Source organism: Schistocerca americana, chromosome 7 (genome assembly GCF_021461395.2).
Source record: "Schistocerca americana isolate TAMUIC-IGC-003095 chromosome 7, iqSchAmer2.1, whole genome shotgun sequence".
Classification (NCBI taxonomy): Eukaryota; Metazoa; Arthropoda; class Insecta; order Orthoptera; family Acrididae; genus Schistocerca; species Schistocerca americana.
Genome location: NC_060125.1, coordinates 516625404 through 516640804, shown reverse-complemented (window position 1 = coordinate 516640804; position 15401 = coordinate 516625404). Strand labels below are relative to the sequence as shown.

Here is a 15401-nt window from a genome sequence, read left to right as displayed (position 1 = left end):
GCTCCAGAAGTTGCACCATTATGGAATACGGGGAGTAGCTCTCAATCGGTTCACCTCTTACTTTAGCAGCCGACAGCAAAATGTCATTATTCACAATGTTGAGAATGGTTATGATGTGGGGTCTGAGTGGGGTACGGTCAAGTCGGGGGGGTGCCCAGGGATCAGTGTTGGGGCCACTCCTGTTCCTTATTTATGTAAATGATGTGCCCTCTAGTATTACAGGTAGCTCTAAAATATTTCTGTTTGTTGAGGAGACTAGCTTGGTAGTAAAGGATGTTGGTTGCAGTTGGCTTGGTTTCAAATAGGGCAGTTCATGACCGAAGTTCATGGCTTGTAGAAAATAAACTAATGTTAAATCACAGTAAAACTCAGTTTTTACAGTTTCTAACACACAATTCAACAAAACCTGACGTTTTAATTTCACAGAATGAGCAAATCATTAGCAAAACTTAACAGTTCAAATTTCTAGGTGTCCAGATAGATAGTAAACTGTTGTGGAAAGCCCACATTCAGGATCCTGTTCAAAGACTTAATGCTGCCATTCTTACTATTCGAACGGTATCTGAAGCGGGTGATCGTTTGACACGAAAATTAGTCTCCTTTGCTTATTTTCATTTGCTTATGTCATATGGTATTATATTTTGGGGTAACTCTTCCCATTCTAAAAGCATATTTTTGGCTCAGAAATGGGTGGTTCGGGTAATAAGTGGTCTTAGTTCACAAAAGTCTTGTAGACCTCTGTTCACAAGGCTGGGCATTTTGACATTGGTCTCTCTCTCTCTCTCTCTCTCTCTCTCTCTCTCTCTCTCTCTCTCTCTCTCTCTCAGATGATGTGACTTACCGAACGAAAGTGCTGGCAGGTCGATAGACACACAAACAAACACAAACATACACACGAAATTCAAGCTTTCGCAACAAACTGTTGCCTCATCAGGAAAGAGGGAAGGAGAGGGAAAGACGAAAGGATGTGGGTTTTAAGGGAGAGGGTAAGGAGTCATTCCAATCCCGGGAGCAGAAAGACTTACCTTAGGGGTAAAGGCATGTCTGCTTGTGTCTGTGTATGTGCGGATGGATATGTGTGTGTGTGCGCGAGTGTATACCTGTCCTTTTTTCCCCCTAAGGTAAGTCTTTCCGTTCCCGGGATTGGAATGACTCCTTACCCTCTCCCTTAAAACCCACATCCTATCGTCTTTCCCTCTCCTTCCCTCTTTCCTGATGAAGCAACCGTTGGTTGCGAAAGCTTGAATTTCGTGTGTATGTTTGTGTGTCTATCGACCTGCCAGCACTTTCGTTCGGTAAATATATATAAAAAAGCAAAGATAATGAGACTTACCAAACAAAAGCGCTGGCAGGTCGATAGACACACAAACATACACACGAAATTCAAGCTGCCAGCACTTTCGTTTGGTAAATATATATAAAAAAGCAAAGATAATGAGACTTACCAAACAAAAGCGCTGGCAGGTCGATAGGCACACAAACACACACAAACATACACACAAAATTCTAGCTTCCGCAACCAACGGTTGCTTCATCAAATGGTTCAAATGGCTCTGAGCACTATGGGACTCAACTGCTGAGGTCATTAGTCCCCTAGAACTTAGAACTAGTTAAACCTAACTAACCTAAGGACATCACAAACATCCATGCCCGAGGCAGGATTCGAACCTGCGACCGTAGCGGTCTTGCGGTTGCTTCATCAGGAAAGAGGGAAGGAGAGGGAAAGACGAAAGGATGTGGGTTTTAAGTGAGAGGGTAAGGAGTCATTCCAATCCCGGGAGCGGAAAGACTTACCTTAGGGGGAAAAAAGGACAGGTATACCCTCGCATACACACACATATCCTTCCGCACATACAGAGACACAAGCAGACATTTGTAAAGGCAAAGAGTATGAGCAGAGATGTCAGTCGAGGCGGAAGCAAAGAGGCAAAGATGTTGTTGAAAGATAGGTGAGGTATGAGTGGCGGCAACTTGAAATTAGCAGAGGTTGAGGCCTGGCGGATAACGAGAAGAGAGGATATACTGAAGGGCAAGTTCCCATCTCCGGATTTCTGACAGGTTGGACATCCTTTCGTCTTTCCCTCTCCTTCCCTCTTTCCTGATGAAGCAACCGTTTGTTGCGAAAGCTTGAATTTTGTGTGTATGTTTGTGTGTCTATCGACGCTTATTCCCAAGAATAAGCAGCTTTCATTCTGTTAATACTTGGCAGAAATCAAGCCTGCATAGGGATCGGACTTCAGTAACTCTTGTGCAGAAACATGTGCACTATACTGCTGCATCCATTTTCAATAACCTATCTCTAGAATTCAAAAATCTTAGCAGTAATCCACACGCTTTCAAATCAAAACTGAAGAGTTTCCTCATGGGTCACTCCTTCTATTCTGTCGAGGAGGTCCTTGAAAAATTAAGCCGATTCTTGTTGTTTTGTTGATTGCGTTTACTTAAACTTATGGATTGACTTTTGTCGGGTTAATAAACATTTTATTTTTATCTCTTATTAATTTTATGTTGTAACTTCATGTACTGATATGTTCCATGACCTTGGAGATTTGCTCCTCAATTTGGTCCTATGGAACCAGTTGTGTAAATAAATAAATAAAATATCAAATAAATCCTGGTCATCCATCACATGAAAGCCAACACATGACAATGTTCACGACGAATCGTTGTGCTGTCAGAGTTCCCTCAGATGCTACCATGTTTGAGGGAACTCCGATAGCACAACATTAAGTCATGAACAAACTGCATCCTTATGTGTTAGCTCTTACGTGACAATATTGTGGTGTCATTTTTCAACAGGACGATGCTCATCCACACACAAAATGTCTCCACAAACTGCCTTTGTGATGTTGAGGCAGAGAGCACAAGCTCAGATTGTGTCAAGGATGGGGAAGGATATCGGCCGTGCGCCTGGAAAGGAACCATCCCGGCATTTGCCTCAAACAATTTAGAGAAATCATGGAATGCCTGGATGTCTGGACGCAGGTTTGAACCGTCATCCTCCCGAATGCGAATCCAGTGTGCTAACCACTGCGCCACCTCGTTCGGTGTTCCCGGCAGAACATTCGTGGGGCCAGCTCGGATATCATCTCCATCCTGGTGCCAGTATACACAATATCGAGGACCGATTACAACAGCTGTGGGCCAGCTTGCTTTAGGAGAGGATGATACAATGACATTGTGACACCATTTCCAACTGTAACAGCACTAGCAACCCGACCAGCGAGAGGTGCATCATCATAACGAAAAGAGGACTCATACTGCCAAGTTCTTCGTAAATTTGACTCAATTTTATAAGCACTGAATTAACATAATATCCCCTCACTGCCTGCAAAGTTGTATTTCATTTCCTTCTCCCTTTCTGGCTGCTTCACTTTTTTTGCTAGGCAGCATAGCTGCTCCATCAGTTATAGGTCTTGTCTGCCATTAATCTATCACTCCTTGTTTTAATACTTACATGACTACTCTTCTCATTTGCAAAGAATAATACTTTATGGAAAACTTATTGTACATCTATACTAAGATTTGCTAACTCCATAATGTTACTGAGTGACCTTTGTGAGCGATTCAGATGATGAGCCATTCCTACATTTCACACATGTGAAATACTGTTGCTATGCATGATGTTCGGCTAACCTCTAATTCATGAGTGATTAACTGTGCTTGCAGCTCTCACAGTACATACAGCAGTGTTGCAGTAGGATACAAGAGCCATTCACACTCCAATAATTAAATCACACTTGAAGTTTATCTGTTTATAATGCACTTTGTTGATAGTAAACGTGAAAGGAGACCAAACAGACTTCTCATTGAACTGCAAAGAGCTCAGGTTTCGGGTTCTGCTTAATAGGTCAAGTGTCCACTACACACAGGAGGTGGGTACACAGATAGTGGGTACACAGATAGTGGAGGCTGTGTAAAATGCACTAGGTGGTTTTTTTAGATTAGAGGGTGTCGGGAAAGTGCAGATAGAGCCTCAGTCTTTGAAGGGTCCTGGACAAACACAGGAAGAGGGTAAACATAGCAGCAATCGGTACTGTAGTTATAAACTGTCATAGCTGTATTGGGGAAGAACCAGGGCTTCAAGTGCTAGAGGCTAAAATCAGCCTATGTACTGAAAGCTGGCTAAAGCCAGAGATAAGTTCAGCCAAAATTTTTATGAAGGACCTAACAGTGTTCACAAAGGATAGATCAAATACAATTTGTGTCAGCATGTTTATTGCTGTTAGAAGTAGTTTATCTTGCAGTGAAATTGAGTAGAGGTTACACTTCACAACCAGGATAAACTAATAATTGGTTTCTTGTACTGCCCCCCCCCCCCCCCCCCCCCTCACGACCCCTGCCCTTCCCCAGCTTACATGATTCAGTTGTTGAACAGTTCAAAGAAAACTTTAGTATCGTCTCAAGTATGTACCACACACATACAATCATAGTTGGTGGTGACTTCAATCCACCCTCGATACATTGGCAACAATACATGTTCTAAGCTGTTGGTAGGTATAAAACTTTGTCAGAAATTGCACTATATGCTTTCTTCAAAAACTATTTTGAGCAATTAGTTTAGGAGCACACTCGAAGTGTAAATAGTTGCGAAAACATACTTAAGCTTTCAGCAACAAATAATCCTGAGCAAATAGGGAGCACCATGACAGGTACAGGGATTAGTGACCACAGGGTCACTGTGGCAAGGCTGACCATCTCAACGTCCAACTCCACCAAAAGTAAATGCAAAATATATCTATTTAAAAAAGCAGATAGAAATTCACTTGACACCTTCCTAAAAGATTGTCACCACTTCTTCCCACCTAACAGTGTAAGTGTAGACAAGATGTGGCTTGAAATCAAAGAACTAGTACGTGAGGCAACTGAGAGATTTATACTGAATAAATTAATAAAAGATGGTACTGAACCTCCATGTTTAAAAAAAAAAAAAACACCACACATACAGATCAGAACACTGTTGCAGAAACAATGAAGAACGCATGCCAAATTTAAAAGAACACAAGATCCCTAAGATTGGCGATGTTTCACCGAAGCTTGAAACTTAGCAGGGACTGCAATGTGAGAGGCATTCAATAACTTCCACAAAAAAACTCTGTCTTGTAATCTGACGAAAATCCAAAGAGATTCTGGTTGTATGTAAAGTACACAACAAATAGCTTCATTGTGCAATATCAGTGGTAATACTGCCAATGATAGGGCCACAAAGCCAGTGTTTCCCAAAATGCCTTCGCCACAGACAATGAAGTAAATATTCGAGAATTTGAATCAATAACAGCTGCCAATTTGAGATACATATAAGTACATATCATCAGTATAGCAACATAGCTTAAAGGCATGCAATCTTGTCCCAATAGCACACCAATTAGGTTCCTTTCAGAGTATGCCGATACAATAGCCCCATACTTTGCAATCATATACCACCATTCACTCAACGAAAGATCCATACCAAAAGACTGGAAAGTTGCACAGGTCACACCAACATTCAAGAAAGAAATAAGAGTAATCCACTGAATTAAAGACTCATATCAGTGATGTCAATTTGCAGTAAGATTTTGGAACATATACTGTGTTCAAACATTATAAATCACCTCAAAGATATGGTCTATTAACACACAGTCAGCATGGATTCAGAAAATTTTATTCTTGTTAAACACAACTACATTGCAACCCCTATTTTACATATTCATGCAGTACAGACTTAAATAATGCAAAACTGAGGAAAATTCAGAATCGAAGAAAATGTTAAAACGCCCCAAGATATGAGCAAAAACGAATGTAATTTCATATATGATTAAAAATTGCAATCCTTTCCAATACTTTGTATAAAATCTGTCCAAGTGAAAGAAATTTAATGTACAATACAATGTTTACACAAAAATTTGTGGTAATGAGTTTCATCAGTTCGTCAAAATCACAGGTGTGTAACAGCAAGTACAAACTCACCAAAAACCTTAAATTGGTATCTAGGTACAAGGTAGTCGAGCTATTTTCTGACCTGCAAGTATCACAAATTATACATTTAAAACATGCGTTTTTGAGAGATCATCCTTTGTGCTCACCCAGAAAAAAGCAAAACTTATGAACATGTTGAATTAAACCAAAAACATCACAACAGCTAAGTGTTTAAACCACAAACACAAATATGGACATATGCTTAATGACAAACTTTGTCATCATTGCTGTTATTGTTTACTGCTTTCCTTGTGAGCTGCACTTCATTGCTCATCACTGATAAAGTGTTATTTTTGGCTTGACAACAGAAACAGAGATGTGAAAAAATGGGTTTACTTGCCCAGTTGACATTACAAGCCTATTAGAAGTCGGCTCAGTGAATTTCTGGACGCTGTGTAAAATGTAAATTTGAAAGAAAGCCAGGTTATACAGTTTCGCTTCATGCCCTCTACCATTGCTGTCAATCTGTATGATCTACACTGAGTGGAGTGTGTGGTGCAAAGTATATATGTGAGTAGTGTGTGAAATTTTTGCAACTATCGTCTCAGATTTGAACACAAAAGTTTTTAAAATGTGCTATCACAAAACCCTTGTTTTATTTTGATGTGACATCTCTGTCACAGCACATCATCTACTGGAAAAGTACATTTTCAGCACTTCATAAAATGCTTTCGCCCTTACCCACACTCCTTTCATTTACAGGCCACTCGCCCTCTCCACACATCCAGTACACGAACTCTTTTTACATGTGTTACTGTCGTGTGGTGCTTGCGCTGGCTATTGGGTGGCTCAACAAGTCACCAGCCAATAAGGGTTCACTAACCAGAAATGGGAGATATTTCCTTGATTAGGACCGAGCGTATTCTTCAAGACTCAGTGTTTGAATCTGTTGCTGATTACAGTACATTGTAGATATATGCAAAAAGATGAGACTGAGTTATAAGCGGTACAAGAGAAGGCAGTGGCTGGGCCCCTCGTCACATGTTGTATCGGTCCAAAATGCTTTGGATCGACTATCGTTTTTCCATTACCGCTGCAACCTAGCAGTAGTTGTATCATAATCACATCGTGAAGCTAAATGTTGAAAGTTGTGTTGGCAACACCAGTTGCTGATTATGTCAGCTTTCCTCTCTCATGTCTCCCGTTTTTACAATGGCCAACAATATTCCCTTAACTCCGCCGCCCCCCACTGAGCGAGACATCCAGTAAGAACTTAGAATTGAGGTAAACCTTACTAGGAAGAAATATAAAATTGGGGAATTTTCAGCATTGATTTTGTGGGTTTTTCACAGAGGCTACAACTTATGGTGCAGAATTGTGAAAAATATAAAATTGGAGACTGTAATATTGAGGTTCCACTAACTCTTTATTCGCATGATGTAATGAGTGCTATTGACAGGGGATCTCAAATTGTTTCTATATTTCTAGAGGCTTTTGACACTATTTCTCACGAGAGACTTCTAATCAAATTGCATGCCTAAAGAGTATTGCTTTAGTTGTGCAACTGGATTTACGATTTTGTGTCGGGAAGGTCACAGTATCTAGTAATCGAAGGAAAATCATCGAGTAAAACAAAGGTGATATCTGGTGCTCCCCAAGGAAGTGTTATAGGTACTCTGTTGTTCTTAATCTATATAAATGATTTAGAAGACAATATGAGAAGCCCTCTTGGATGGTTTGCAGATGATACTGTCATTTACCACCTAGTAAAGTCTTCAGAAGATCAAAACTAATTGCAAAATGACTTAGATACGATATATGTATGAAGCAAAAAGTGGCAATTGTCACTGAATAAGGAAAACTGTAATTGTCACTGAATAAGGAAAAATGTCAGGACATCCAAATGAGTATGAAAGGAAACCTATTAAATTTTGGTTACATGATAACACACACAAATTTAAAGGCTGTCAATTCAACTAAATACCTTGGAATTACAATTACAAACAACTTAAATTGGAATAATCACAGAGACAATGTTGTGGAGAAGAAAAACCAAGGGCTGTGTTTTATTGGCAGAACACTTACAACAGGTCTATCCCAGATCTACTAAAGAGACTGCCTACGCTACACTTGTTTGCCGTCTGCTAGGTCACCGATGTGTGATATGGGATCCTTGCAGACAGAATTGATGGAAGACATTGAAAAAGTCCAAAGAAGTGCATCTTGTTTCATATTACTGAAAAATAGGGGAGGGAGTGCCATGGATATGATACGTGAACTGCGGTGGCAATCATGAAAACAAAGACATTTTTTGTTGTACCAAGATCTTTCATGAAATTTCAATCAATAACTTTCTCCTCTGAACCTACATAGGGAGAAATGACTATCATAATAATATAAGAGAAAGCAGAGCTTGTACAGAAAAACTGCCCATGATATGTAAATCAAAAATCCTAGGTATTTTAAACATGTAAAAAAATCTGTCAATTCACTCCAATGCTAATAACAAGGTTCGGATGACCTCTGAAGTCCTGAAGCTGGCATAAGGTGTTGGAATTGGGGCTTAGAAGTCTGGAAAGGAAAATACTGTCCAGCACATCCTGCACTCTCTGATCTGGAGAATATTACGCTCTTTTTCTTCCTGCTAATACGACAAGCTTACTGCAGCCCACAGGCCAAGGAGTAATTAGGAGTCTGAAATGCCACTACTATAAGCCCATATTACTGAAAATGATACAATGCACTAAGAAAAAGTAGGATTATTCTATTACATTGATGGATGCAGTCAGATTCATTATCAAAGCTTGGAGCTGGGTCACAGCCTAAACCATCAAGAACTGTTTCTGCCATGTGGGAATCACAACTGAAGGAATAAATGCCACTGAAACTGAAGACACATTCAATGACACTGATGATCTGGTGCTATCTGCATTGCTGCCAGAAATCAGTGTGACTATAAAATGTATGCAACAATAGATGATGATCTCGTTACAACCGCAGCACAAACTGAAGATTAAATTGCAAATGAATTGAAGACTCGGGGCCACAGTGACCATGAAGTGAGCGAAGAGATGATGAAGAAGAGGCAGGGAGGGAGGGAGTGAGGGAGGGAGGAAGAAATACATAAATAAAATGCCTATCCCTTCTGTTAGTGACACTTTAGAAGCCATTAGAATTATGAACATGTTTTATGAAGCTAGGGGGAGGAGCAGTGAAACTCCAAATACATATAACGTAATTTAGAAAGTATTTAGAAAGTAATTTAGAAAGAATGTAATTTAGAAAGTTCCATTCTATATGACGTTATACCTATCGAAAATATGAGGAGACGATGGCACAGAACAGGAGCTGTAGATACCATCCACTAATGTCGACTGCTGACTATTGGCGGTGTTACGGAGTTAAACATTAGATGTCCTGCCCCCTGCCTGTCTTCCTATGTCATCCTTAGCCAACAGGCTACAACATATGCAACATATGTCAGACAACATGAACATATTAAGTTTTATATTCATGCTGCCTCACATATGTCAAATGTGTTGTATCCACTTGGCTAAAAATGATTTAGGGTGACAAGCAAGGGGCAGGACTTTTGCTATTTAACTCCATGATGCCACAACACAGTCAGCAGTTGACATCATTGCCTACTCTGTGCTTTTATCTCCCCACATCATCACTGGGTATAACATCGCATAACTTATTTTTAATTCAGTGTTCATTATCTTACATGTTTCCCTCTATTCTATTATACTCTAAGTTACAGAGTATGGTCCGAAGATGATCCACACTGGGTTGTAACCGGTCACCACTTGCATGTAAAAGTGTTTCTATGTGATCAAAACTGTTCTGTATAATATTTTACCAATGACAACTGCCTCTAAGGTCAAAATACAACTGACTGAGCTTCTCTTCATTAGTTTATGTATGTGATGATACGCTTTGACCTCCAAGGAATTTTACACATGGTGTCTCATTTAGCGTTTGAGCATTAATATCTGCTTCTGGTCACATCAGGTCATTATGCTTGTTTGAAATCATACAATGTGAGTGCAAAATTTAAACTGTTGGCTGTGAACAACTTGTGAGCTTGCCCATCTGAAGATGTGGTCTATCTCTTATCACTCCACTATTAATAAGACTAATTTTTTATCTACATCACTACTATGTAATTAATACTTAAGTGCCTGGCAGAGTGTTCTTTGAACCACCATCAGACTATTTCTCTACCTTTCCACACTCTAACAGCATGTGGGAAAATGCCATGACATTACTTGAATCTGTCGATGCACCTACTGCTACACACAAATTCCTCATCTTTTACTTTCTTGGCAAATTCTTCTGCTTTAATCTTAAGGAGAGGTCCACTAATGAGTACACTGATGCCTCTCTGTTGCTTAAACCACTTAAGCAGCACTTCATCCACATTGCTCGGTTCAGCTTTTCTTATCTGCTTAATTTTAGATCCGTTTTGTTCATACACAGTAACAATTTTATCCTTGTTCCTCCAAATAATTTGGACAATGAAATTTACAAATTGATGACACATGACAAACTTTTTGTGCCATTCTCGATTTCATGAACCACTTTCACTTTTTCTTCCACTGTCAAAACTTTTCGTTTACTGGCCATGCTGTTTTAAAATGCGTGTACTTCTTAACAAATTGTTATGTAAATTGACATAATTTGTATTGTTGACGAGTTCTGTAATTGTCACCACTAGTGTATTATGAATGTGCTACATTAACAATGAGGTGAGGTGTCCATTCTACATCTATTGCTGATGGAAAGGCAGAGAGAATATGTCAGGCTGCCGTATTAAAACAACAGATTTCCTTTTTCAAAAATCCTGTTAATAACTGAGGCTGAAAATGATGTTATGTAAGAGGTACATGCATATACATTTGTCATATTAAGCATGGATGAGAAGTATGTTCCTTACAAGGAATAAGGCCGTGCCACAGAAATCATGATGTTATAGCCGAGATGTCAATGTAACCGATGTCATTATAAGAAAGTTCAACTATAATTTATTTTTAATTTAGTGTTCATTGTATTACTGTTGTTATTATATTATTGTTGTCCTCCAAATTACAGAGTATGGTCTGAAGATGATCCACATCAGGTCGAAACCAGTCACCACTTATGAATAAAAGTGTTTTATGTGATCAAGACTGTTCTATATAATATTTTATTGCTGTTAATTGTGACCACTGTCATGTCCAGCATGTTTACAGAGATTAATTCCTCATTGTGTTAACCTAAAAACAAGGGTGATGGCTTGTTTTGTATGTTTTCACTTTTTGTTGTCCTATGGAATTATCTTACAGTGCAGTGCTCCTAAAGTAAATATGTGTTTATTTGGCAGAAGGGAGCATAAGAACATTGTGTGACAGAGATAATTGAACATCTTGCAGAAGAATTTTTAAGCAATGTGGATTTCTTATGAACACACTTACCAACACATTTTCTGCTTAATATTTTTTGTTACTGACAAAAATAAGCTTCAGTTGAACTATGATTGCACAATCACAAAGTTTTTCTGTAGATTTTGTTTCCTTTTCCTGAGTTTATAGTGCATAAATGTACATAGGTGGAAAGATATTCAACAAGCCTCCACCCAACACAAAGCAATAAAATGGGATTTCCTACTAATTCACAAGAAAATTGAAAACCTACCTCATTAGCAACTTACTCTGCAAATTACCAGAATAGCTACACTGAAGGATGCTATGTAGCAAGTAATAGTGTTTATTCTGAAGATGTATGACAGGTATTAACATACTGCAAACAGTACTCAGTATTCACAGATGTAGGTAAATATTAAGCTACCAATGCAAGATAAACAGCAGTAATTTGGTGTAACTCTTTTCCCCCCGACTCAGCTCTTTTTCTGAGCTTTTTTTAAGAATGTCTATGGATGTATTAAATATATTTTTCCATAGTATTCTTATATACATTCATGAAAATTTTCTGTCTGAGGTTAGTCTGGAACACTGCAAAAAAAACATGAGGTCAATAACATACCTCTGCTCTATCCAAATAAAACCACCACTCTTAAACCATGATCTGTTGTGAAGTGAGATATACTTTTTACAGAAGATAAAGGCATCATAGAATCCTCTCTAATAAAATGAAGTACTGTTCACAGCATTATCGACTAGTTAGCATGCAAAAAAAACACACACTCTACAATGAATTTAAAAAATACAAGTCATGCTCACCATACTGTAATATCATCTCCTGGTTTACATTTATCAACCAGGTCATCTTCTAGTGTCACCCACATGGAACGTGGGATAGATCCCACACTAAGTTTAGCAACCTGCTCCTGCAAATGCAAACAAAATTAAAAGTAATTAAATACATAGCTAAACAATAAAAATGATAAGCATTTGAAACTTCCTGGCAGATTAAAAGTGTGTGCCGGACCGAGACTCGAACTCGGGACCTTTGCCTTTTGCGGGCAAGTGCTCTACCAACTAAGCTACCCAAGCACGGCTCACACGCCGTCCTCACAGCATTACTTCCGCCAGTACCTCGTCTCCTACCTTCCAAACTTTACAGAAGCTCTCCTGCGAACCATGCAGGACTAGCACTACTGAAATGAAATGAAATGAAATGTCGTGTGGCTAGGGCCTCCAGTCGGGTAGACCGTTCGCCTGGTGCAGGTCTTTCGAGTTGACGCCACTTCGGCGACCTGCGCGTCGATGGGGATGAAATGATGATGATTAGGACAACACAACACCCAGTCCCTGAGCAGAGAAAATCTCCGACCCAGCCGGGAATCAAACCCGGGACCTTAGGATTGACATGCCGTCACGCTGACCACTTAGCTACCGGGGCCGGACAGCACTCCTGAAAGAAAGGATATTGCGGAGACCTGGCTTAGCCACAGCCTAGGGGAAGTTTCCAGAATGAGATTTTCACTCTGCAGCGGAGTGTGCGCTGATATGAAACTTCCTGGCAGATTAAAACTGTGTGCTGGACCGAGACTCGAACTCGGGACCTTTGCCTTTCGCGGGCACGTGTGAGCTATAATTATTGTATGGCACACAAACATGTTAGACATGCTACTGTGTTGTTAAGGCACAGAACAGTAGGGGGTGGGAAATCAGAAATTTTTACTGAAACTCATTCGCATAGCCACAGGCAATAGAAAGTTAAGCCAGAGATAGAAGATAAAGCAGGAAACATGCTGGTATGTCACAAGTCGGTCAGCACTTTGACACATTACAACACCATCCAGCAAATGATAAATAAATATTCAGCAGAAAGAAGACTGCCACAGCAACCCAAGGGAAGAGAGACAAACATATTTGTTAGCTTGTGAGACGTGGTGTAAGAAACTCTATCTCTTGTACAAGAACATGTAATGGGGATCTGATACAGCAGTTAACACGCTGTTAGGTGAATACAGCAGAGTAACGAGAACACGTGCAGACATTATGATCTGGGCATCACATCATAGCCTCACACTAGCTCCCTTTAAAACACTCCGGTTTTTCAGCTCTTGTCAGCTGGTCACTGGGATCGACGGCATTAACAGTATTACGATTACGATACTGTAGTAAAACTATGTCCCAGATGCTCCAGCACAGTTTATAAACTAACTGAAGAACTTCATGCTACTCGCCACCTGCCACCTACTGATGGAGAAAATGACTGTCTTCGATAATGGAACCAATTTATGCTGGAAAAAATTAGTTCCAATTTTGGCCACCACATGCAAATCTGCCATTGTACACTGTTTTTATGATAATATGACATCCATGCTGTAATTTGATAAGCCATAACGTGAGTGAACAGTATAGCTATTGAGAAGAGAGACCACGCGCTGTTAGTGAAACTGTTTTATGTGAACAGCAGCAATTACAACGTTGCATTGAGAGAGCATTGCTGAGTGAATGTTCCAACAGGCCTGATATCATTAAATGACTTAAAGAAGATGATAATGAAATTCAAAAACACAAGTGAGCTTGGAGTTCACCTAGAAGAGGAAAGTGTCCTAGCCCAGCAGAAGTTATTGACAAGGTTGGTGTTGCTGTAACTGACCATGCAGCATATGCCCAGATAGTGCTAGTGTTGTGCAATGTCACAAGAATTGTCTATCCCATTTACAACAGCATGGAAAGTTTTGTGGTTTATTTTACACTGTTACCAGTACAAAATCCACATGGTACAGCAACTGAAACCCCATGATACACAGCAACGTTCTGAATTTTCTCTTCGATTTCTGTCATGGATTGGAGTTGATTGCAGGTAGTCGGGCAATATTCTGTGGAGCGGTGAGGCACATTTTACACTACAGTGCCCAGTTTATAAATATAACTGCTGAATTTGATATACTGTTAAACAACGCCTTGTGCACTTAAAGCCACTGCACTTACTGTATGTGACCGTGTGGTGTGGATTCAATAGCATCTTTATTTTTCAATCCGTTCTTCTTTGAAGAGGTGTACTGTGATGTCTACAAGTTATGAAAGCCTCCTTGTACAGCATGTGACTCCTGCTTTGGCAGAGTGCAACTGTGTGAAAACCATTGTTTTCATGCAAGTTGAGACAAGACCCCATGTTACTTGCCCAGCAAAAGATCTGCTCAATGCAACCTTCCACATTCTCCATTAACATGTTTTTTCCAGAGGTTTCCCAGAGCATGACCTGATCTAATTCCGAGTGACTTTTGGCTCTGAGTCTACCTAAGAGAATGCACTTACCAGGGAAACATTCGATATCTACCTGATCTGAAGGCCAGTGTACAGAAACATATTGCTCAGAATGAAACCTAGCAAAAACCAATGAATCTGGGGAGAACTTTGATGCATGACAACACGTATGATGCATATTTTTGTATTACAAAAGTATAAATACGAATTTCACCAAATACAGAATGGTCACTTCAGAAGCACTTAAATCAACATTGCAATGTGCTTTTGTCAGCCACTCATAGTTCATGTCATGGGACCTCACAAGCCAATGATAGCAGATATTCAGAGCATAGGTCATGTGACGAATTCTGTCAACAACAAACACACGAACAGGAAAAGTTGATGGTTTAAATTAATAAACATACAGAATAGCTACAAGAAAAGCTAAGCTTTCATGTGTAATATTGGTCTTTTATAGCATGTTACCCTTTAAGATATATCAAACACAAATGTGCCAGTGAAATTTTAAATAATGGCATAAATGGCTGGTCTTCCGAATCCTACTGTTTCAGTATTATATGCATCAGGGACTACGATCCAAGACTGCAAACTGAAGCTCTACAGATGAGCAGTAAAAGTGGCTGGCCTGGCTGGAGGCCATTCATGAAGAACTGAAATCCCTGAAAGAGAACAACATGTGGGTACTAGTTAAATTGATGGGTCTTATGCAAGAAAACTGCAGACAATGGGAAAGTTTGCTTCAAGAGTTGACCTATGGCCAACGAACATGTACAAATTCAGGGACTTGATTATGAAGAGACAGACATTCAGCCCTGTTGCACGTTATGATAGTATTCGAAC

General features: G+C 39.7%; 1 protein-coding gene across 2 annotated transcripts in view; it reads right to left on the bottom strand.

Moving 5' to 3' along the window:
• The window catches only part of LOC124623186 (DNA helicase MCM9-like), a 163755-nt gene that overhangs the window by 103851 nt on the left and 44503 nt on the right, over window positions 1–15401 (bottom strand). For both annotated transcript variants that reach the window (XM_047148990.1, XM_047148992.1), the window contains one exon: window positions 12117–12223. In XM_047148990.1, the coding sequence (XP_047004946.1) occupies window positions 12117–12223 (107 nt within the window). The remainder of the gene's footprint in view (window positions 1–12116; window positions 12224–15401) is intronic.